General features: G+C 36.9%; 1 protein-coding gene across 8 annotated transcripts in view; it reads right to left on the reverse strand.

The window, feature by feature from the left end:
* The window catches only part of NEO1 (neogenin 1), a 233,154-nt gene that overhangs the window by 137,570 nt on the left and 69,169 nt on the right, over positions 1 to 26,415 (reverse strand). For all 8 annotated transcript variants that reach the window (XM_047794498.1, XM_047794501.1, XM_047794502.1 and 5 more), the window contains exons 2-5: positions 21,263 to 21,580; positions 15,081 to 15,356; positions 11,629 to 11,782; positions 217 to 353 (exon numbers count right to left, since the gene is read on the reverse strand). In XM_047794498.1, coding sequence (XP_047650454.1) covers positions 217 to 353; positions 11,629 to 11,782; positions 15,081 to 15,356; positions 21,263 to 21,580 — 885 coding nt within the window. The remainder of the gene's footprint in view (positions 1 to 216; positions 354 to 11,628; positions 11,783 to 15,080; positions 15,357 to 21,262; positions 21,581 to 26,415) is intronic.

A 26,415-nucleotide genomic window follows, 5' to 3' on the forward strand; every position in this document is an offset into this window, starting at 1 on the left:
AACAAACAAAAAAACAAGGTTAAGTACTCTTATTTTCTCCAGTTTATAGATGAGGAAAATAAGGCCCAGAGAAGTAAATCTGAACCCACATAGTCTGGTTTAAAATTTAGGCTTTTAACTATTATGCTGCATTGCCTCTTCCACAATAATGTTTAGCAATTAGCAAACTGATAAAGTACACAGGATTTTTTATTTACACAGGAAATATTTGCATACCTTGTACTGTAAGCTCTGCTTGAGCTTCAATTGTCTCATTTCCATTATCAGCTATACAAAAATAAGTCCCAGCATCATCCTCGGTGACATCACTGATCTCCAGACTACCACCTGCTAGCAACACCAATCTTTCAGAGCTGCATTAAAAAAAAAAAACCCAAAAAACAAAAAACAAACAAACAAAAAACAGTGATACATTTCAGAACTAGGGTTATAACACCTGAAAAATTCTCCTATAAAACAGAGAAAATACTTAGAATTACTTATATGGCTATCGAAAGGCTGAGACCAACATAAAATATTAGAATTTAAGTTAGTCCAATTAGCTTTACTCACAGTGTATACACCTAAATAACACAAATGCAAATCAAAATGTCACAATGAATTATCTCTGACACTTTAATTATTCCCAGAGGGATACCACTTTTGTGACCAATTCCAGTCCCCCACAGTCCATCCCTGCCTCTCTACTCTGCCCAGTTGTTCTTTTCTTTTTTTCCCCAAATTATGTAATTTTGAAGTCTGGAATCAATTTCAGAGTCACACCACCACAGCTATGCCACACTGAGATGACTAATAGGAAGGGCAAAATGTCAGATCAGAAAGAGTAAGTCATAGGGTCACAGTGCCTACTGAAAGTTTCCTGTGGTAGCTTAGCTAGGAAAGGGAGGAAAAGAGGAAGGGAAGGGAGACAGAACAGCTGCCAGAGAGCAGCTTCCTGGGTGTGGCAGCTGGGCTTGAATCAGCCAGCATCATGCCATTATCAACAAGGATGCTGATCATTACTAACCCAACTCCACAGAGGGAATGTAAGACTATTTAAAGAGAATCCTAAAAAATGTATATGGGTAAAATATTTTTATAAAAGAATTTTTCCATATAAACACATGTTTGAGATGTGTTATACATTATTTGAACTTGTCCTTGGAAAGGAAAATAACTACCAGAAAGCAAGAAAATCTGATTTTCTCTCTCCCGCACACTCCCCTCTGTTTGTCTCTCCCTCAAAGAGAATATTTAAAGAGAAAGCAAAATGACCCTCCAACATCAAGGAAGAAATCACAAATCGATACTCTGATCAAATTTTTATAGAGTGAATAACTTAATTTAGAGAGTTTGGGGAGTTACAATTTTATTTATATTTTGAGATTCTACATGGTGTCCTAAGCAGATTTTGCTCTCAAATCTTAATACTGTTATATTTCCTGTTTGTATCTATGCTCCACAAAAAATGGTCGGTTTAAAATTTGGCTTTTTGTACAGAATTCCTGACAGAGAGAAATTCAGAGAAAATAACTACTCAGTCTGTGCCATACTTATAATTCTCATTCAAAGTAAAATGCTATCCTGGCTTAAATTTCAAGTACACTGTGAGTGTGGGTAATTAGTCTTCCTGAATCTGATGAGGAAGATTAAGTTTCTGGACAAAGAAAGGAAAACAGAATCAGGTTTGATGACTTCTCTAAGAAACGTCCTGCAAAGTCATAACTCAACTTTATCAAGCTCCCTCCAATGTGAAATACCTTAACTATACTCTCAAATTCCAAATTTACATGACGGATTAGAGAAGCAAGACAACATAAAATGGAAGAGAACAAGAATGACTAGGATAAAGCAAACAGATAAGACAGTGTTTGAATGCCTCACAGAATAAGAAAAATTTACAGAAATTAAAATTCTACATTTGGACAAAATCGCTACTAAATTTCAGAAATGGAAAAAAAAATGTTCACAATAGAAACCAGCACTATCCAAATAGGATACCCAGCTGAGAATAACATAATTTGAAACTCTAGTTGGTACTGTACTTCTGAAATTGATATACAGCAATTTGTATTAAATAATTATACTAAAAGATATTCCTGATACTTGCTATACCTCATATTTGTCCTGAGTACAAGTATAGTAGAAGTTAACCTTTCCTGGAGTTCCCGTCGTGGCGCAGTGGTTAATGAATCCGACTAGGAACCATGAGGTTGCGGGTTCGATCCCTGCCCTTGCTCAGTGGGTTAACGATCTGGCGTTGCCGTGAGCTGTGGTGTGGGTTGCAGACGCGGCTTGGATCCTGAGTTGCTATGGCTCTGGCATAGGCTGGCAGCTACAGGTCCGATTAGACCCCTAGCCTGGGAACCTCCATATGCCGCGGGAGCGGCCCAAGAAATAGCAAAAAGACAAAACAAAACAAAGAAGTTAATCTTTCCTAATGAAGCTGATTTTACTTAATAGCAGCCTAGGAGGAAGAATGTCCATTAGCTTATCAGAATTCATTTAACTTGCTCACATAACATCTGATGGCCTATAGTAAGATGAGATTTTAGAATTCCAAAATTCAAAGATCAGGCAACAGAAGCATTAAAAAGCATTCATGCTCAACAGACCCAAATTGAGTGTTGCTGGACATAAGAAGTATGTATGTCCCTGAGTGGCCAGGGGTCAGTCAAGGAGCTTCATGTGCTAAGGAGACTCATTTTTTTTAGCCAAAGGGTAAGGCTTTTGAACAGATCAATAACACGACAGATTTAGTGAAGAAACAAGAGAGGGGAAAAGACTAGAAGTTCCAAAAAAAAAAATAAAGAGAAAAAGATGGAGTATGGCAGTAACAACAGGGGTAAAGAGAAGGTGAAAGTAATGACTACTCTTTTTTTTTTTGTCTTTTGTTGTTGTTGTTGTCGTTGTTGTTGTTGCTATTTCTTGGGCCGCTCCCGCGGCATATGGAGGTTCCCAGGCTAGGGGTTGAATCAGAGCTGTAGCCACCGGCCTACGCCAGAGCCACAGCAACGCGGGATCCGAGCCGCGTCTGCAACCTACACCACAGCTCACGGCAACGCCAGATCGTTAACCCACTGAGCAAGGGCAGGGACCGAACCCGCAACCTCATGGTTCCTAGTCGGATTCGTTAACCACTGCACCACGACGGGAACTCCATGACTACTCTTAAAGTTGGATGGTGTCGTTAAGGATAGGAATTTATTCATTCATTCAACAAATATTTATTGGTGGTCCTCTATGTGTCAGGTAGCAGCTGGGTTGCAGCAGTGAGCAAAAACAGTCAGTGCTATCACGCAACTCAGGGGGACAGACAGACATAAAAGAGGGTAATTCTACAAAATGGAATACAAAAAGAACTTGCCAGGATACTAGATATATTTTTCCTGATAAAAACGACCTCTGAGTTGAGATCTGAAGAATGAGTCAGGCTAACTAATAACGATGGGGAGGAAACAACTTCAGACACCTCAGCACATGCAATGGAACTGGGGCAGAAAGGATCACACTGTATCTAGGATCTTAAAATCGTAAGTGTGGCCAGGTGTAAGAAAAAAAAATATGATAGAACCAGATCGCACAAGGTTTCAAAAGTCATTTTAAGAATTTGAAGTCCTTAAAAACAACCGAAATCCATAAAATATTGTCAAAAGTAGGTTGGGGGCTGACAATGATATTGGGAGATCTGAGCTTTGAAGACTGCCCTGGCAGGAGTGTGAGGATTTATTTGGCATGAGGCCAGAGTACATATGGGCTTAATAGTGAGAAAGCTATAGGCAGTAACTGAGGGGACATGTGAAAGTAGCCTGGAATAAGGTGATAGCATCATAGGTGGATTTCAGAGATATTTAGGAGGTAAAACGACAGATGGATAGGATAGAGAAGCAGAGGAAGAAGCACATGTCAAAGACGATTCTTTGTGTGTGTGTGTGTGTGTGTGTGTGTGTGTGTGTGTTTTCAGGGCGGCACCCAAGGCACATGGAGGTTCCCAGGCTAGGGGTCTAATCGAGGCTGTTGCTGCTGGGCCTATGCCAGAGCCACAGCAACACCAGATCTGAATTGTGTCTGCAACCTACAACCACAGCTCACGGCAACACCGGATCCTTAATCCACTGAGCAAGGCCAGGATCAAACCCTCAACCTCATGGTTCCTACTCAGATTCGTTAACCACTGAGCCACTAAGGGAACTCCCAAAGAAGATTCTTAAGCTTAGGGTAGTAAGTGTGAAGGGGAACACAAAAGGAAAATGACTTGTTTAATTTAGGTTTGCACTGCTACTTAAGTGAGAGAGGTAACCATTTTTAAAGGCCAAAAAGAAGTAGCCAAATGGAGAGGAAAACATGTGAAAAGAGTCACACAAACAATGGAGAGAATGGAAGAAACAGTATCTAGCGCACCAAAAGGACTTCTTAGACACCTCTTCTAAAACAGCAAGGATGGATAGATGAAAGCCAAATCTCATACTCTCTGGCACAAAATTTGTTCTTTCATTTGTTTTTTTCTTGAAACTTTTTATTTTGAGGTAACTGTGGGTTGGCAGTCCTAAGAAATAAGAGACCCCAAGTACCCTTTACCTGGTTTCCTAGAATAGTAACATCTTGTAAAACTACAACGGGGAAATGGACATTTCCGTCACCACATAGATAGCTCATACTGCTCTCTCATAGCCACACCCACTGCCCACCCTCTACCACCTCCTCTTTAACTCCTGGCAACTACTAACCTGGTCTCCATTTCAGTAATTCTGTCATTTCAAGAATAATGTTATAATAAATAATCATCAGAATATAACCTCTGGGGACTGGCTTTTTTCACTCAGCATGATTCTCTAGAGATTCATGCATGTTGTCCCAAGTATCAATATTTCATTCCTTTTATTGCTTAATAGTAATTCCACAGTATGGACGGACATCATCTGCTTAACTATTCTCTCAATGAAGGACATGTGGGTTGTTTCTAGTTTGGGGCTATTACAAATAAAGCTGTTATAAATATATATGTATGTACATATTTCTGTGCAAACATAAATTCATTTCTATGGGATAAATGCCCAAGAATGTAAATGTTAGGTCATATGGTAGTTGCAACATGTTTTTCAAGCAGTTTTGGATTATAGCTATACCATGTCATATCCCTACTAGCACTGTCAGAATAATCCTGTTTTTCCACATATTTGAGGCATTTGGTGTTGGTACTTTCTAAAAAAAATCTAGCTATTCTGATAGTTATGCAGTGATACCTCATGGTTTGAATTTACAGTTCCCTAATGGCTAATGATGTTAAACCTTTTGTGTGTGTGTGCTTATATACCATCTGTATATCTCTTTTGGTGAAATATTTATTCATGCCTTTTGCCTATATTCTAACTGAATTATATGTTTTTACTACAAGGTTTTGAGATATCTTTATACATTTTTAGATACTAGTCCTTTGTTAGAGATGCGGTTTACAAATGTTTTCTCCCACTCTGTAGCTTATCTTTTCATCCTAACAAAATCTTTCACAGAGTAAAAGTTTTTAATTTTGATAAAACCCAATTTTCAATTTTTCCTTTTTATAGTTGAGCTTTTGGTGTCAAATGAAAGAATTCTTTGCTTTGGCCTTCCTTGGTCCTGATTTCTTTTGTTTCTTTCCCAAAATTTCATTTTGCATTTTACATTTAGGTCCATGATCCATCTTGAGTTAACTTTTTATACAAGGTGCAAGACTTAGGTTGAGGTTCATTATTTTGTCTATGGATAGATGTCATATTGTTCCAGTAGCATTGTTGAAAAGGCTATCTTTTCTCCATGAAATTGCTTTTGCTTCTTTGTCAAAAATTAGATTGGTGTTTTTGTATAGGTCTGTATCTGATTCTCTAGTCTATTCCACTGATACATGTATCTATCGACACCATACAGTCCTTATGAATAGCTGTACACTAAGTCTTATCAGGTTGACTGATTCTTCCCACTTTAAAAAAAAAAAAAAACTGTTTTAACTACTCCAGTTTGCTTTTCCATATACATTTTAGAATAATCTTATCTATATCTACAAAAAAAAAATCTTGCTGGGATTTTTACAGGAATTGAGTTAACCAGTATTTCAATTTGGAGAGAACTGACATCTTTACTACGATGAGTCTACTAATCCATGGACACGGTATGTCTCTGAATTTACTGAGCTCTTCTTTAAATTTTCATTAGCATTTTACAGGTTTTAGCATACAAATCTAACAAATTTTATTAGACTGACACCTAAGTATTTCTGTTTTCTGAGTGATTGCAAATGCCATTCTATTTGCAATTTGTAACTTGTGTCCACATGTTCACTGATAGAATATACAAATACAATTGATTTTTTATGTTTAATTTGTATCTTGTGACCTTGCTGAACTCATTTTTTAGTTCTTAAGAGTTGTGTGGATTCCTTAGGATTTTCTACATAGACAAACACATTATCTGCAAAAAGGGGATGTTTTAGGTCTTCCTTTCTGATCTATGAGCCTTTTCTTTTCCTTTTCTTTTTTATTATCATCAAATTGGCTAGAACTTCCAGCACTATGACAATGAACTTCTTTAACTGGTACCTGATCTTAAGGGGGAAGTACTATTGTTCACCATTAACTATAACGTTGCTGTAGGATTTTTGTAGATGTTCTTAAGTTTTTTTTTTTTTCTGTTGCTTTTTTTTAAAAAACATAATGAATGGGTGTTCACTTTTGTCAAATGCTTTTTCTCCATTGATTCATTTGATCATGTAAGGTCTTATTCTTTAGTTTTAGTTTGGTAGATTACACTAATTAACTTGGGAATACTAAGTTAGCCTTGCATCCTTGGAACAGACCACACTTAGTTATGTTCTATGTGTGGCTTTTTTTACATTGCTGAATTCTATTTGCTAATATTTTGTTAAGAATTTTTATGTTCATTAAAAAAAAGGAATTTTTATGTTCATATTCATGAGGAATATTGGGCTATAGTTTTCCTTTTTTGTACTATCTTTCCCTGCTTTTGATATCAGGGTTATATCAATTCCTTCTATTTTCTGGAAAGATTGTGTAGAATTGGTGTTAATTATTTAAACACCGGTAGAATTCTCCAGTGAAACTAACAGGATCCGCAGATTTTGAGGGGAGTTCTGAAATTATAAATCCAATAATAACAGTAAGAGAGCTACTTAGATTATCTATTTCATACTGCATTAGATGTAGTAGTTTGTATTTGTCTAAGTTGTTCAATGTACATATGTATAGTTGTTTATGGTATTCCGTTAATGTCTACAGGGTCTGTGGTGTCCCTCTAGTTCAGTCCTAATACTGATCATTTGTGCCTTCTCCTTTTTCTCCCCCATTCACTGATTCTTTCCTCTGTCCCATCCAGTCTGCTTCTGAGTCCATCTACTGAGTTTTTTCTTTTCCTTTTTTTTTTGGCTATTGTCTAGTTTCAAAATTTTCCATTAAATTTTTCTTTAAATCTTCTATTTATTTGAGGAGACTTTCTATTTATTTGCTGAGATATTCTACTTTTTCATTTATTTCAAATGTGTTCATAATTGCTTGCTGAAGCATTTTAATGATGATTGTTTTAAAATCTTTGTCAGGTAATTCTAAAAGCTGTCACCTTAATGTGGGCATCAACTGTCTTTTCTCATTTGAGATTTACCTTGTTTTTGGTATTTGAAATCTGGTATTTGGGGCATTATGTTATGGGCCTCTGGATCTAAACCTTTTATTTCAGCTGGCTTCTACTGACACCCAGAAGGAGGAGGAGGGGCCACTTCATTATGTCAGGTGGAGGTAAAGTCCAGGTCTCACACTTGGTCTTCATTGCTACCTAAGAGGGAAGGGGAGTACTCCTCACCACTCCCTAGCAGGGTTGGGAGTTCTGGCTCCTCCACAAGGCCTCTACTGATACTGCCCCATGGCTGGGTGCAGTAAGAGTGCCTCATTACTGTTCCCCATTTGGTGTCTAGTGACACCATAAAGAGAGGAGCCTTGATATTACATAGTGCTCAAAGCTCTGACTCTCCACTCAACTTCCTTTGATACCACCCCAGTGGAGAAGGTAAAAGGGGAAGGAATGTCTCACTGCTAGGTGGCATAAAAGTCCAGGCTCCCTGGGTGGGTCTCCACTGATATCGCAGGTGCAGAGGCCTCTCAATACTGCCTGCTTGGGATGCGAGTTTTGCCTCCTACTTAGCCTCTGACATCACACAGTAGGGAGGCTGGGGCACCTTATTAGAACCTGTGAGAGTGGAAATCCAAAATTCCCACTTGGCCTTTGCTGGCATGGGTGAGTATGAGGACACAGTTTCTTCTGTGGCGTTTGGCTGGAGTAGGAGTGATTATACTCTTAAGAGTTTTTGTCTTCCGAGGCTGCCCCTTTCCTGGCCCTTAGGCTAGAGAAAGCACATGTTTGTTAGAGCTTTTTTGTCTATGCCTATTGGTGTTTCCAGGTCGCCAGCTTCCTACGCTCAAGCTGGATACATGAGGCAAAAACAAAATCCAGGGAACCCACCATCAGGCCTCTAGCTAGTCAACCTTCCTCTCTCCACCTTTCAAAGTCTTATGTTTGTTTTACATATAATCCCAGGGGTTTTAATTATATTTAGTGGGGAAAGGAAAAAATACTATTCCATCTTCCCACAAATGCAAGTCCTTAACTTGTTTTTTAAATAATCTAATTTTTCAACTAGTGTCAATTGTAATAACATTGAGCATTTTTATAACCGTAACCTGTTCTTTTACAGCTGGGTTCTGATCTATCATTCCACTGATACATAACATTATTTGATTACTAAATTATATTTTGCTGTCAGTCACCTTCCACTTTAGCATTTGTATTTTCTGGATTCTCTCCTTTTCAAATAAATCTATTCCATAAATGGGATACATTTCCTCCACCACCCCCACTTCAATAGCTATATTTGGTTTGGATCTGAACAAATGTGATTAAAATATTAAGTAAATATATCAATTCTTAGGACATTTATAAAATCCATGGGAATGTTTAAAATATTCATTTTCAAAGAGATCTCAAAATTAATAATAGAGAAGGATGCCTAATAATTTTTCTTCCTTTTTTTAAAAAAAAACTACAGCCAGCATAGTTACTATTTGGATTTCTAGCCAATTTTTTCTTTCAATTTCTAAATATCTTTCTAATTTAGGGTCTAAGTAATTGATTAGCTATGGTCCATCGACAATATCTCATAAGGCTCTAGCAGAAACAAAGACATTTTCAGTAATTACCTGTATATAACCTAAAGCACTTTTATGTTCTATTTACCTACTTATATTTTCCTATACTACATGCAGATATTCAACCAAAATATATTGGTCAACACTCTCCCTACCCAATTATATGCCCTGCGCTGTGTCAGAGTCTGGAAATGCCAATGTGAACAACACCAACACTGTCCTGGCTCCCATATTCTTTTGAAGCTTCCCGAGACAGTGATTTGTCAAAGCAATGCTTCTCAGACCTTTCTAACACACTACCCAAGCCTCCAGAATTCAAGGTTGGAAACAGTCTACTCAATCTTAAGCCTCCTATTTATCCTTAAAATTCAGAGGACTGTTACTAGGAAACTCCTAATTTGTCTTTAATTTTCTCCACAGCACTTATCAAATAAACTTAAATTTTATATCTTCGTATGATTACTGTCTGACTTTTGCCCATGAGAATATGAACTCCGTAAGAGCAAAAACTCTATTTGGTTCACTCTATTCCCTGTACTTAGAACAGGGCCTACTGTAACCAGCAGTCAATAAATATTTGTTGAGTAATTACTGAATAAACAAATCAGAATCACAGAAATTCTCATTTTTATTTCTCTCTCTTTTTTTTTTTTTTTTTGTCTTTTTAGGACTGCATCCTTGGCATATGGAGGTTCCCAGGCTAGGGTCTAATCAGAGCTGTAGCCACCAGCCTATGCCACAGGCACAGCAACATGGGATCCAAGCAGCATCTGTGACCTACACCACAGCTCAGGACAAAGCTGGATCCTTAACCCACTGAATGAGGCCAGAGGTTGAACCTGCGTCCTCATGAATACTAGTCAGATTTGTTTCCACTGAGCCATGACAGGAACTCCTATTTCTTATATTAGAAATCATCTCCTATACCATTATTTAACTTTAGAATGTCCTTCTATGAAATAAAATATAAAAGTTTTAAAAATAACCTATCTCACCTTTTCCATTCTTGATACTTTGTTCTAACATGTAGCCAATTAAAATTTCTACTCTAAGAGCTTGACATTTTTATCCTCTATTTTAAGGTTTCCTATGTTTCAGTTAGTGTAAATGTTTAAAAAATTCCTTTGAAGACTTAGAAATTCTTTGCGTAATATTTGTCTGGGAAAAGGACTGGGGAAAAAAGGAAGTAAAACACAGGTAGAAGGTGATGACTGGATGGGGTTGAGAGAGAAATCAGGTGATACTGAAGATGATACTGTCGGTTTCACTAACGGAACTTTTGAGGAACAATCCGATGGTATCTATCATCCCCACTGATCACCAAAGGTGGATCTCCAAGCTAACCAGAGGATATCCCTTTCCATGTCCTGTTTACTGAACTGCACAGAATAAGATTATCTGTTACTTTGAATTACTCAACTAGGAAGCTCTAGGCCTATTCTATCCAAATCAACAGCCAGTAGTCATATATGGATACTGACAGAATGCGGCTGGAATGACTGAGAAACTGATTTTTTTAATTTAATTTTTATTTAAATGTGAAAGCTGAAGCAGCACTAAACACAAACTTTACTGTTTCAGGAGAACTACAATTCACTTTAACCAGTATGTCATAAAAATATTATTATACTTAGTAGTGTATGTGTAACAGAAAAATTTTCATTACACACATAGCTTGCATCATATTTCCATTGGACAGCACTGCTCTAGAGCAGTGGTCCTCAACTGGGGACAAATTTGTCCCTCAAGGGACATTGGGCAATATTTAGAAACAGTTCTGGTTGTCACAGCTTGGGCGTGCTATTACATCTCATTGGCAGAGGCTGGAGATGTTATTAAACATCCTACAATGCGCAAGATGGCTGTGTTTTGGAAATAAAACAGATCTAACTACCGCCACTACCACCCTGTTTCTCTTAGCAGAATATAACTGAGATAAGTATCCACTATATAAGGAAATAATAAAAGGGATTAGGAGGGATGACCAGGCAGTTGATGTCAACAGAAAAGGCTTTTGCAGAAGATGAAAAATTTGTCATCATAGAAGGAGGCTGGTATGATTTTAAAAGCAAAAACAAAAGAATGATGAATACATTTTCTGTTAATGTTTGAGTGAAGGATAAAACTACTATCAACAAAATGCATATGACAGTGAGTAAGAAGTTTCTGTTAGTCAGGATTGGAAACTTGTAACAACTTAGGGAAGCAAGTCCTGAGGCCTTAAACTACATATACAACAAACCCAGAAAGAACAAATGGATTCTTTTTTTAAAGAAAAAAGCATTTTTTCTTTAAACATCCTCCTCATATACAGCATACAAACATTTCAAGGATGATAAATGAGCATTATGATGTGTTTAAATAAAAATAAAATAATCATTGTTAAATTAATCAACAGTCCCAAATAAGATTAGACAAAGTCTCAAGCTAAGGCTGAAAAAAGCTTTTAGGCAGACAATGTTACCTTTCCACGTCAAGTGCCTCCTCATTTTTCATCCATCTAATGGTTGGATTAGGAAGTCCCGAAGCAACACATGGCAATACTGCACTCTGACCAATGACTCTGACTAAGGAAGAAGGTTGTTTCAAAAATACCAAGTTTGGTACAACCTCAGGATCTAAAAAAAAAAAAAGAGGACAACGATTAAGAAAAGAAAGTACTTTTTACCAGTCTAAATGAGGAGGAATGGCACGTTCCTATTCAAGCTGCTTGGTTTTATACAACAAAATATTTTAAGCAAAAGTAACAAAATTTCATTTAAATTAGCAAACACTGCTTAACAATTTCCATGTGCAAAACTTTGTGCTAGACTCTCTGGGGGCCTTAAAAAGGTTTAAGTTATAGCTCCTGCCTTCAAGGTCCTTATTGGTCACCCGAGTAAGATTTAACATGAGTCCCCTTTAAGAGATAGCACAGGAATTCCCTGGAGGCCTAGCAGTTAAATATTCGGCATTATCACCAAGGTGGATTAGGTTCAATTCCAGGCCCAAGAATTTCTCCATGTTGCAGAAGCAGCCAAAAATAAGTAAATAATAAACGACAGCATAAAGTAAATGCTTCACAGGTAGCACAGATAGAGAAAAGACTGAGCAAGCTCAGGACTCTTAGCAGCATCCTCCCTACTCACAGGGATATTGTAAGGTTTCCTTTCCTTCCCTATACCTACGTGTTACTTCTTAAAATCTGTGAACTTCTCTTTAACTTGCTCACTTAGACTGTCAATCCTTTGATTTTTATAATGGTGCAACTATCAGGCTACCACTATATGCGTGTTTACTTTATAGAGTTGCCCTCTTATGGGAATACGAGAAGGCCATACTCCTAGGGTAGAAGATAGGATTCTCTACTTGATGGGGTCATATTTCTAGAGTTAGGTTTTGAGGGAAAAAAAAGATTGTTCTCAGACAAAGAAATGTGATCTCTGTCCCATACTCTTAGGAAAAGATATTCTATAGCCACAGTAACAACTACCAGAGCTGGCTTTAAACTTGTGTAACCAACTGATGACAGTTCTGTAGCCATGGCAACAAGTAAACATGGCCTAGTAGGTCAGTACAACTCACTTCAGTGAACAAGCCTTTGAAAACCAATCAATGAGTAACCGCCTCAGTCTTTAAAAGTCAACCATGTGGTGGTGAAATCACTTGATTCTCAGGGTAAACTGCTCTTCATCTCTGTAACCAACCATAGAACATGCTTCTATTACTGACATCAACCATGCCGACCTTTTAACCAACACACCCAAAACAAAGTCTTCCCAAAAGTTCTATAGGAGGTTAGGAGTTTACATTATTCAAGACAACAATGTTCCACAAGCCTAGTTCTTCCTTAAGTAAATAAAACATTCAGTACTTGGTTTTTGTTTTAGATATTTCATGGTGACTCATTCTTTGACATCGGGAATCTTATTTACTTAAATCTGGTTTTGAGGATTTGCTCGACCGCTATCCCAGATTTAGAGAAAAAAATATGACCCTGCCATGAAATATGACCTTTGCCATGTAAAAGCAAGTCAGAAAATAGGCTGCCCGGCATTGCTATACATTTTCTTTCTTTTTTTTTTTTTTTACTTTGAACTACTTAGCTAGAATTAATCAAATTTTGATTGAAACAAACATACCTGAACAAGTATTTATTGGCTTCTATGTGCCAGTTATGATTCTTGGCAGCAGAAAAAATTCCCTGCCCTCACTGAGCTTACATACTAGTAGGGGGAGAGAGATAACAAATAAAAGATAAAGTACATCAGATGGTGGTATGTTCTGAAGTAAAATGAAGGGGGAAGGAGAACGTACTGGGGCAGAAATGGAAGACTGCTGTTTTAAACAGTAAAGGAAGGCTTCACTGATAAAATATCTGAGCAAACAGGTAAGAGAGTGAATCAGGCAGAATTATCTGAGGAAAGAGGATTCTAGGCAGAGAAAGCAGCAAGTAGGAAGGTCCTAAAGCAAGAGCATGTTTGGAGTATTCCTGAAACATAAGGTGGCAACAATCACAGAGAAAGGGAGAGAAGGTATGGGATGGAAAGAGAGAGATGTGGGAGGGAGGTGGCATTAAGACTATATGAAATCTTACATGCCAAAGACTAAAATTTACTCTGAGATGGGAAACTGTTAGGAGGTTTTGAGCAAAGATGTGACATGACCCAATAAACATCTAACTGTAGCTGCTGAGCTGAGAACACACTGGGATAGAAATGATGAGGGTAAGAATGAGAATGACGAAGAAAGAAATCATATTGAAAAAAATCAGTTCGAGGTCCATCAGGAACACTCTCAAGAGCGGGAGCTCATGCCATTGGCCTCCCTTTGCAAGCCAAGCCATAGGCTAAAAACAAGCCTACAAAGTAGTCATATAAAAACTGTCCATGGAGTTCCCATCGTGGCACAGTGAAAACAAATCCAACTAGGAACCATGAGGTTGCACGTTTGATCCCTGCCTTGCTCAGTGAGTTAAGGATCTGGTGTTGCTGTGAGCTGTGGTGTATGTAGGTTGCAGGCGCAGCTTGGATCTGATGTTGCTGTGGCTGTGGCACAGGCTGGCAGTTGTAGCTCCGATTGGACCCCTAGCCTGGGAACCTCCATGTGCCAATGGTGCAGCCCTAAAAAGCAAACAAAACAAAATACTGTCCAAACAATGTAAGATTGGTCCAATTATAGTCATAAACTTAGATTTGAAATAAGAAACATGGAAAGAATCAGGCATCTAGCAGTGAGAATAGCATCTGAAAGGTCATGTAACGTCAAGAGGCTAGAGAGACTATGATGAGCTACAAGTGAAAGTTATGAGAAAGCACAAGTTACAGAACTAAGAAAATATACACAAAACAGACTATGAAGAAGCCAGCCTGGGCAGCAAGAGTGCGAACCCACAAAGAGAAGGAAAAACAGAAAGTAGGGCAGAGTTTACAACTAAAATGGGGGAACATTATAAAGATCCAAGAACTCTTGCTCACCAGTGTCTCAAGAGCTACTATATTAACACGTACCACTATGCCCATCCCTTATATCAACTAGCCTGAGTGAATCTCTGATTCTTACAAGTAAAAAGGCTTAATTATAAAAACTACCCTATTAAAAGAAGATAAGACAACTATGAAAAGTATGCTATTATGGGGAGATAACAGAAGATAGAAGTTTGACAAAAGACACAGAGCTAATGTTTCTTTGGCCAAGAAGAATGCCATAGATATTGAATATACTTATTGCTTGATAAATTTTTACTAACACATTTGGTAAAGAGTGGATCTTTCTGGCGTGTATTCTCTTTTTCTCTTCCTATAAGAAAGTGAAATTCCTTAGGCTGACATTATTATGTCACACTACATATTTTACAGTCTTTATTCTAAAAGATTCTAACAACATTTTTATCCATTAATAAACACAAAACCATCTATCCTAATAATAAATTAATACCTGGAAGAACTTTTAATTCAGCTTCATCACTGTATTTTGGTGGGCCACCACCTTCAACTATGCAGCGATAAAGGCCCTCATCTCCTTCAGTTGCATTGCTGATAACCAACGTTCCACTTGGAAGTTTGATAACTCTATCATCTAGAAGAAGAGGTTGTCTGTTCTGTTCCCACCTCACAAATGGGACCAAATCTGCATTAACTTCACAATTCAGGATTGCACTGTTCCCAGCATAAACTGAAGAAGGTTCCGGTTGGCTGGAAAATCTTGGAAGACCTGGACAATAAAGGAAAAAATATATACAGTTAAATATTACTTTTAAGATGCTGTCATGGGAACCAGAAGCGAGTCAGCCTGTGTGGCCACATATATAATGGAATCAAGGTCAAGAGGAAGGTCCATGGCTCAGGAAATTGGCTACATACAGGGAGACAGATCAAGTAAGTAAGTAAGTAAAGTAAGATCTCTTCCCCAAATACTGACTACCAATTAATGAAAGTACAAAATATTTATTAACTTTAAAGTGGATGGAGTTTTCGTCATGGCTCAGTGGTTAACGAATCCAACTAGGAACCATGAGGTTGTGGGTTCGATCCCTGGCCTCACTCAGTGGGTTAAGGATCTGGTGTGGTAATCTGTGGTGTAGGCTGGTGGCTACAGCTCTGATTTGACCCCTAGCCTGGGAACCTCCATATGCCAAGGGTGCGGCCCTAGAAAAGGCAAAAAGACGAAAAAAAAAAAAAGGTGGAGAAACATAGCACAGACCATCTTAACCAAGTACGAAAAGTTAACATTACCAGTAATGGAACAAAACATTACATACTTTCTGATCCAATGCACTAAAAAGAATATAGCATCACTTCTGTGATATTCCTCCCCAAAATGCAAAACCTGAATCTATTCATAGAGGAAAACTGGAAATTACAAAATGAGACAAGGATAAACTGAAAAATGGTTTAAGGCAGTAAGAATCTAAATAGAGAACTACTAGGAGTTCCCGTCGTGGTGCAGTGGTTAACGAATCCGACAAGGAACCATGAGGTTGCGGGTTCGGTCCCTGCCCTTGCTCAGTGGGTTAACGATCCGGCGTTGCCGTGAGCTGTGGTGTAGGTTGCAGACGCGGCTCGGATCCCGCGTTGCAGTGGCCCTGGCGTAGGCCGGTGGCTACAGCTCCGATTCAACCCCTAGCCTGGGAACCTCCATGTGCCGCAAGAGCGGCCCAAGAAATAGCAACAACAACAACAACAACAACAAAGACAAAAGACAAAAAATAAATAAATAAATAAATAGAGAACTACTAAGTAAAACTTGTAAACCTGGACAAGAAAGGAAGGGAGATAATGGGCAAGGTTTCTACTTTTGTTTTTTACAACTAAGGACATTATTGAGACAACCAGTGAAATCTGAATTGTATCCATGGATTAAATGGTAGTATTTTATTAAGGTCAATTTCCTTATATTGATGGATATTTACTTAAAAAGTCCTTGCTTTTTGGAAATACACACAGAAGCATTTAGGTAGCGGCAATATCTGCAATTACTCTTAATGGCTCCCCCCAATTTTTTTTTTTTTTGTCTTTTTAGGGCCGCACCCATGGCAAATGGAGGTTCCTAGGCTAGGGGTTGAATTGGAGCTATAGCTGCCGGCCTACACCATAGCCATGCCAGACCCGAGCTGCATCTGCAACCTACACCATAGCTCATGTCAACGCTGGAGACTTAACCCACTGAGAGAGGCCAGGGATTGAACCTGCATCCTCATGGATGCTAGTCAGATTCATTTCTGCTAAGCCACGACGGGAACTCCTGGTTCAAAAGATTTTTATTTGGGTATGCGCACATTAGATGATAAGGAGGTAAAATGCTAACAATCAGGTAATCTAAGTGAAAAATACATGAGATTTCTTGGTTTAATTCTTGCAACAATTTCACAAATTTGAAATTATTTCGAAATAAAATATTAACCAAAAAATGCAGTCATATATATTCCGTGGATACCACAGAATGTAATGGTTAAGAGCATAAGTTCTGGAGTCACATAATCTGATTCTGAATCCCAACTTCACCACTTCATGGCTGTGTAACACTGGCAAGTTATTTAAGCTCTAAGCCTGAGCTTCTCCATCAGTAAAATGAGAATAACAGGACTTAAAGGGTTAAAAAGGGGAAATATTTAACATAAATAACTCATATATAGAATAGTTATTGGCACAACAAATACTATTACTATTACTAACAATAATATCTAAAAAGTGATTCGAACATACTCAGAACGCAACAGAATGTTTCTTAAAAGACTAACAGGAGTTTCCATTGTGGCTCAATGGAAACAAATCCGACTAGTATCCATAAGGACGCAGGTTCAATCCCTGGCCTTGGTCAGTGGGTTAAGGATCCAGCATTGCTGGAGCTGTGGTATAGTTTGTAGATGAGGCTTGGATCCCACACTGACATGGCTGTGGCCTAGGCCAGCGGCTACAGCTGTGATTCAGCTCCTAGCCTGGGAACCTCCATATGCCATAGATGTGGCCTTAAAATGACCAATAAATAAATAAATAATAAAGACTAACAAACATTAAATTGTGAGAAACTTAATTCCAGGTTTTCTAGTTCTATGACAGTCAATAAATCCATATGCAAATGATGCCTTTACAAGTTGTCCAGCCCTACTACAAATTTTTTCTTATTTTTTTATTTCAAGGATTTTTTTTTTCATAGTAGGATCAAGGGGATTTTTGAAGGGAAGAAGATGAAATTAACCTCAGATCTACTTTTCAGAAATCAGAAAATTAAAAGAATAAATAAAAATAAAGAAACTAATAAAGTAGGATAAAAAGGAATCAAATAAAACCAAGAACCAGTTCTATTTTTGAAAAGTCAAAATATTCTACCTCCTATGGGCTTATGAAAATGAATCATTTTTTAAAATATAAATCCACAACAACATATGGGGAGTTGGCAGACAAAAGATTTCAAAAAAGTTTCTGGATAAGAAAAGCAGATGGAAGAACTAGTAACTGACATATTGAGGCAGAAAATGTTGCAGCTTCCTGTGCTCATAAGTAGGAGGAGGGCAGTTTGTCCTGCTGCCTCTGGAGAATGCAGATGAGAGAGAGTGGGAATGAGACATGGGGTTGACAAGAAAGGATTAATGCTATCTGTATTTAGACTACCCAGTTATCCTACCTTTGCACAAAAAAACATCCACAGCCAGGGTACAGCCCAGGCAGTAAAAGAAATTTTTTTGCTGTGGAGATATGAAACCTCCCAGAGAAAAAGACTTCTCATTTAATTCTATGAGCTATCTACTCGGTGTGCTTTCAAAAATTCCCCTTTTTGTTTGACTTGGCCAGAGTTAGTTTCTATTACTTGCAAAGACCTCTAACCAACAGCCTTTTAGAATGGCAATCTGGCAGCATTAAAAAGTTTTATTGAGTTACACTTTCTATACCATAAAGTTTATCATTTAAATTGTACAATTCAACCATCTTTAGTATATGCAGAATTGTACAACCATCACTGCAATCTAATTTTAATTCATCCCCCAAAGTAACCTTGTACTCACTTGCAGTCTTTCCCCATTCCCTGTACCCACCTCCTTCCCCACCTCATGCCCTAAAAAACCATCAATACCACCCCCCCACCATCCTCACCATCTCCAGCCCTAGAAAACCACCAGTCTACTTTCTGGCTCTATTTATTTGCCTATTCTGGACATTTCGCATGATATGTGGTCTTTTGCAACTGACTTATTTCACTTACGTTTTTAATGCTTTTCTGTACTGCAATATATATCAGGACTTCATTCCTCTTTATTGATGAATAATATTCCATGCATGAATATACTACATTGTGGTTATCCATTCATCCACTTGATAGACATGTAGGCTGTTTCCACTTTCTGGCTATTACAAATAATGCTGCTATGAATTATTCACATAGCAATTGTTGTGTGGACATACCTTTTTGTTTCTCTTGGGCAGATATCTAAGAGCAGAACTGCTCAGTCATATGCTAATTCTATGGTTAATATTCTGAGGAGCTTCTAAAAAGTTCAGTGCTATCTAGATAACACACATAGGTGTATACCCTACAATCTGGCAACTAGCAGAATAATAATTCTAGTAGTCTATTCTATATAAATAAAGATTTGCAAAAGTTTGTTCACTATAGTATTGTCTATAACATCAATTTTTATCCATTAAATATTCACCACAAAGGGAATCTTTAGATAAATTGCTATATATATATGTACAATGGATAGTATGCAACTATTAAAAAGAACTTCTATTTTTCTCTTGGCTTAGATATTATTCCCTCCTGATACCCAGACCAAGAGCAGATTAAACAACTCTCCTACAGAATCTTGTCTACAGCCAAAGAATTTTGCTTTTGTATTCAAACTGTGTGTTTACTCACATATTAAGTCAAAAAAACATTTCCTCAAGAATACGAAAGCTTAAAGGAAGAATGGAAAAAATGAATCAAAGAAGAAAAAAAAGGAAAAGGTGGAGGACAGGATTAATAGGTAGTGAGGAAGCCATAAGTAAAGACCAGAAGCAGAGAATAAAAGGGAACTAAAAACATTCAGTACTGCCAGACCTTAAAATGTGGTGAGGGTGAGGATGACGGTAGGGGACAGGGACAGAGCAGGGTAGAGTGTTAGGAAATGAGGCTGGAGAAGTGGAGGCCAGCCCATGAACGGACTCAAGAGTTTGATTAAAGAGTTTCAGACATTAACTTGATGTTGTTTACTGAAAAGTCAGTGAATGGTGAGAAAGAGTGCTCTGACCACAAAGTGGAGACTGGGTGGAGGAGGGAAAAAATGCGGCAGCAGATAGTTACAAGGCTGTGGTGAGGGATGACGAGGAGTAGACTCGGAAGGAGCATGCAGATCAAGTAAAGACAAAGAAATTAAGAAGCAGAAGTCACTGGACTTGGTGATGAGTTGTGGGGGATAGCTGAGAGGGAGGAGTCAAGATTAAAAGCCCAGTTTAGAACATGAATGATCAACAGGAACTAAGTGACATTATAGGGGCAATCTGTCATAATACTAACTTGTTGATCAACATGTTGGAGAAAGCCTGACAAAAAGATTTTAAAAAGAAGGAAAGAAAAGAAAGAAGGGAGGGAGAAAGAAAGGAAGGAAGGAAGAAAGAAAGAAAATGAAAACTGTCATAAGATCTGATTCTTTTATTTTTCCATCTTCAATCTGTGATTATGAAATAATTAAAGTGGCTGTACATCACACTCAAATTCAACTTTGAGTATTTGGCTCTAAAGAGAAAAAGAGCCATCATACTCTGAATGTATGAGCAAATACACCCTAGAGTGAGCAGGACATGAGGAGCCATGGCCCTGGAGTGGGAATGAGATGGGAAACTACTGTCTCAGCCACATTTTTCTTCTCATGTTAGCATTTCACTAGGTGAGTATAAATTCAAGACTTAAAGATAATACAAATTTTGTATAATGTGACCCTTAACAAAAACTTACTCCATCTGGTTTAAAATGCAGAAACAAAGATCTGAGGGCTACAATGTCTACTATAAACAGTGTGACTTATTTAGGAACCATAGCTCCTAGTCACCTAGATTTTCAATTTTTCTTATGCTTTCTAACATTCTTCCAATAGGAATGCTCTAAAAGGGAGCGAATGTTTCTCTCTTCACAACTTTTTGCGCTTCACCTTTACATATATTTATATATTCTACATATATATGTTCTACATATATATCTTCTAGAGATTTTTAATTAAATGTTGTTTCCTTGGTTAAAGCATAAAGAACCAAGACAACTCCAGCAATACTCTAAGTACAAAAATCATGCTAAATGGTTATGATGGGTAGGATAAAAGTTTACAATCAAAATGACTCAATTCTTGACACAACTTTTGTTATTTCCAAATTAAAAAGATAAAAAGAATTGGCTCGGTACCTCTGATAGCACCTTTAAGCAATCTAAATCATCAGAATGTGGAAAAGTGCTGTAGTTTATTCCCTACAGCACTGAGCAGGTCCTAGTATAATCCTACACACATAGCACATGCTCAATTGATACCTGTTAAATGAGTATATCTGCTGTTACCAGGTGAATGAAAACTGTAGGATAATACTGCTTTTATCAAGATTAACCCTTTATAAAAATTTGAAAATACAAATAAATTACTTAACAAGACTTACCTGCTATTGTGAGCTTGGCTGTTCTGCTGACAATAGTCCCAAGACTGTCAACAGTGGCCACACATTGATAATAACCTTCATCAGGTTTATTGTGTTTGGAATGCACCACGCTGCTGATAAACAAAGACCCATCTGGGAGAAGCTGGCGTCGATCATCAGATACTAAGTTTAAAAAAGTTCCATCTTTTTTCCATTCAATTTTTGGAGAAGGCTCAGAATATGCTGAACAGTTTAATATAACAGAAGAGCCTCTAACTGAGAGTGTATCCACTGGCTCCACCAGAAAATAAAATGGAGTGAATGTTCGAATGCTGGATTCTACAAAAAATAATAAAGAAAAAGAACAAAGTTAATACGCAGAAATTTCTCCTGCTATTTCTCTAAGAAAATATAACATGAGCCCAAATTATTCTTAAATAGTTCCCCCTTTACATATGATACAAACAATTATTTCACCATGAATATCTAATAAATAAAATCTACTTTTTATTAGGAAATCAAAATTTGACACATTTGAAAAGGAAAAAAAGTCCTGCTAGGGGAGACAATCCAATCTTGTTAGGTGACTTGAAAACCTAATAAAGGTTTTATTCAAACCCTACAATAGAATTTATAAACATTAAAAATTATTGTATTCAAAGTGAAATTTTCTACAGAATGTAAAGGAGGCAGCAAATTGAAATGATTGTTAATAAGGTATCCCTTCTATCTTCCCCAGATGTACTTCTTTCATAAGTTTACTACACATACTCTGTCCATTTCTCTAAAGGATTATTCATCCTATTGACTAAAAGGCATTTTGGGGCATAGCTATCCTATGATGCAGGGAATGTTCTTTTTTCTATTTTGACTTTATGATTTTTGTTATAAGAAGATAAATTTTAACTACATAAATTTTTATCTGTCATGCTATTTAAAGTTTTCTTTATACCAACATTATAAAAACAATACAGCTCCATTTTGTAATAGTACTTTTGTGGTTTCATTTTCTATATTTAATCTTCATCTAGAATTCATTCTGATGTAAAGAGCACAGGCGGGATCAATTCAATTTTTCTAAGTCTTCAGCCAATTCTTTAAACACAGAAAGAACATAATTTAAAGAAAACATGTGCTATAAGCCTTATATTCTCAGCCAGAGAAAGCTTTCCAACTTAAAACTCTACCTCTTTTCGGCAAGAAAACTACTGACCAACTCCCTCATGAACAACTCAAATTATAATCAGATTTCTTCATATGAACAAATGAAACCAAGACTGTTTTTCAGGTATATCCATCTACACAGCTCTTTGTTTATAATTTACTTACATTATGAATTTAAGTATGACACTAATTATTTATTACATAATAAAAGATTAAAATTTTATATTGTATTAATTTCCTGGAACTAGAGTAAAATAAATCAAAATATAAACTTCAGGGATATAAAACAGTTAAACAAGAAAAATTACTTTTATGCCTTTCTTGTATATCTATTAAGTCTTTATTACACCATTCAAACTGAATAACTCAGAAACTCAAAAGAATTAAATACATGAGATTGGCAGTCAAGTCATGCAAATTGGTAATTTAAAATAGTTCATCATATAAATTTATTGATTTTAAATTCAAAGTTTTTGCCATTTTAGAAAAAAAAACACAAAAATAATTACATCAATGTAAATGTTTTACAGTTAAACATTCTATCTTGCTTTTGATTTTATTTCATTTAAAAAGTCTACACCATATCAACCAATTTGAACAAAAAAGTATGTGTTACAAAAGTTAACAAAAAATTACATTCATATAAAAGTTTACAAATGCCTTTGAAGATCAAGGCTTCAAAATTTTACCGAAAATACTTAGAACATCTATATTACTTAGAACATGTTATTTAAATTTGATGTTTATCATCTTTGTATTTTATTCCCTAAGAAAGCAGATGGAGACCTAAGACATTCTTCCTTCACTTAAACTCTCTCAAAGGCTTGCCACTACCTTTTATTTTTTAAAAAATTTACATAAATTCCTTAAGTGGCCCTCCAGGTCACTCTGTGATCTGGCCTCTATCCACTCTGCAAGCCCCTCCTGCATCACTCTCCTCTCTTCCTGTAAAGCACGCTGCATTTCGTCAGTCTCCTACACCCGCCCTCTTCATACAAGCTACTGCCACCACCGCTCCTCTCCCATTAACTCCTCATCTTCCTTCAAGCTCAGCTTAAATATCACTTTCTCAGAAAAGCTGTCTGTGCCCGAAGACCAGGCAAGATCGGTTTGCACTGTTATAAGTAGTCATAGCATATGGTAATCTACCAACACGGTACTTCAAAAATTTTCTCAATCTTTATAAATATTTGTAACTTGTTAAGGCAGAAAATCCCAAACTTTCTTGGCTCCTGGTACCCTTATTTCTTCAGTATTTTTTTTCATAAATTTCCTAAGTTAAAAGAAATGCCAAACAGTTCTGTTTGTTATGTTTGAATGAGTAAATAAATCTTATGTATTAGTACCTCTTTGGAAAAATTAACACACAAATTGAAAAAAACAAAAATTTCATTTTAAAATAACCACAGTTAGTTATTATGGGATGGTGTGTACCTACTGGGCTTTGCACAACTTCTCAAACCTTGAAATCCAATTAGATACTGCCTTCTTCCACATTTCCTATTTCACACTGACTTCTGCATAATACTTGCTTTTTATCATAGTGACCGCCAAAACCCCAACTTCACAAATATTATTACAGCATCAAAATGATAGCAGCACAAACCAAATGTTGAAACTGTGAACTAACATGACCCAGAAGTTTACATGGTGTCTAACATTTCCCTATAAAGTTTGAAATACCCCTGGAAGTTCACCAAGGTGCCCTGGGGTATCAGGGTACATTTTGGGAACTGCAGGCTTACAGTTTCTATTCACCATATTCCCAGTGCCCATATAGTACAATGGATGCTATCAATTTTTAGATTATACAACCAGATAACTTCTAAAAATTTCCACTGCTGAAAATATTAAAGAGACCACAGATTCCGTTCCAATACCAGCCAATTAGAATTACTCTCTTCCATGATAAAACTCACTAAGAGGGTTTTCATTAACTTCAATAAGTTTTTTTAATAATGATTTTTATTTTTTCCACACAGCTGATTTATAGTGTTCTGTCAATTTTCTGCTGCACAGCAAGGTGACCCAGTCACACATACATGTATACATTCTTTTTTTCTCATATTGTCACGCTCCATCACAAGTGACCATAGTTCCCAGTGCCATACAGCCGGATCCCATTGCTTATCCATTCCAAAGGCTACAGTTTGCATCTATTAACCCCAAATTCCCAGTCCCTCCTACTGGTCCCCCCTTGGCAACCACAAGTCTGTTCTCCATGTCCATGATTTTCTTTTCTGTGGAAAGTTTCATTTGTGCCCTATATTAGATTCCAGATATAGCCATGTCTGTGACCTACACCACAGCTCACGGCAACACCGGATTGTTAACCCACTGAGCAAGGCCATGGATCGAACCTGCAACCTCATGGTTCTTAGTTGGATTTGTTTCCGCTGTGCCAAGACGGGAACTCCAGGTTTTTTTTGTTTTTTGTTTTTTTTTTTTTAAATAATATAAAGGAGGAAGAGAAGCTAAGAAGAGCCAAAATATTTAGAGCAAAGTAAACAGACTGAACTCATCAGTTAACAGATTTATAAAGCTACAATAACTAAGCCACTCTGTTCTGCAACAGAAGAAATAGAGCTACATAACAGGCTAGAGAGCTATATATATTTAGAAGCTTAATATGCAATAGAGATGCCATTTTGTATCAACTGGGGAAAAGGATGAACTACTCAATAAATGGTACTAAGGCAACTGGTCATCCCTATGGAAGAGAAGTGAGATATCTACTCACTACATATAACGATAGACTTGTGTTTCTATGGGCCAAACTGTTCTAAACATTATCTACATACTAACCATTCATTTAATCTTCACTACTACTTTATGAAACAGATACTACTAACATTCTCAACCTAGAGGAGGAAAGTGAAGCACAGAAATCTTAATTAACCTGTCCAAGGTTACACAAGTAGCAAATAACAGAACCAGAGTCTGTGATCTTAACCACACTATAGCATAACACCTCTCACATACATACAGAAAAATATATTCCAGACCTATGAAAAAATGAAGTAATACAAATTTTAGGAAAGTACAAGGATAACCTTGGAGTTAGGCAAACTTTTAAACCTCAAAGCTGTAAAAAGATAGATAGGCTTTACTTCATTGTGTTTAAAATTTTTTAAATTATGGCAAAATATAACAAAGCAAAAGACAAGATTGGAGGAAAAGATATCACTTATAGCAGGTCACACCACTCAACAGAAAAATGGGTGATGCTGTGTTCCAATAAAACTTTATTACAAAAATAGCCAGCAAGATGGATTTGATCTATTACCTGTAGTTTACTGATTCTAGCCTTAGAATATTTAGTTGGCAAAAAAATGAGTAAGCTATATTTCAGCTGATCTTAAATGAGTTTTGTGAAAAGTGGGCAATGCAGACACGTACAAATTATATTAATTTCATATGCATATGATTTTAGGAACACTGAGAAAGGTACAAGAGCATACACCAGGCTATCAGGAGGGTAAAGATGGGAGGTGCCTGGTGGGGGATGGGGAACAGGGAGGGGGGAAGAATAAAAATCCCTAAGCACATATAAGATAATTTTGTGGTAAAAATTAGCTTGTGTAATCCATTGATAAATATTATAAATATGTATGTGGTAGATATGGGTGTATGTTTACACTTGCGTGAATACCTAAATGACACTGGTACTGTCTGAGTATATTACATAAAAAATAGTACTGTTTCTTAAGACAGAAATAAAAGCTATTTTCATCATCATATATAATCTGTATAGGAGGCGACAATATGAAAAGTCTGGAGTATATTCATATACTGAAAGATTATCACAATATATATTATTGTTAAATAAAAAATCAAGTTTTAAAATGTATATGAGGACCCCACTTATATTAAAATATATGTACACCTGTGTATATATGTGTGTGTGTGCGCCTATAATTAAATGTAAATACAGAGAGAAAAGTCTGGAAGAATAAACACTGAACAACAGAGTTTTCTCCTACGAAGAGTAGTGGGACTGAGCTGCTGAT

The sequence above is a fragment of the Phacochoerus africanus genome, chromosome 9 (genome assembly GCF_016906955.1).
Source record: "Phacochoerus africanus isolate WHEZ1 chromosome 9, ROS_Pafr_v1, whole genome shotgun sequence".
Classification (NCBI taxonomy): domain Eukaryota; kingdom Metazoa; phylum Chordata; class Mammalia; order Artiodactyla; family Suidae; genus Phacochoerus; species Phacochoerus africanus.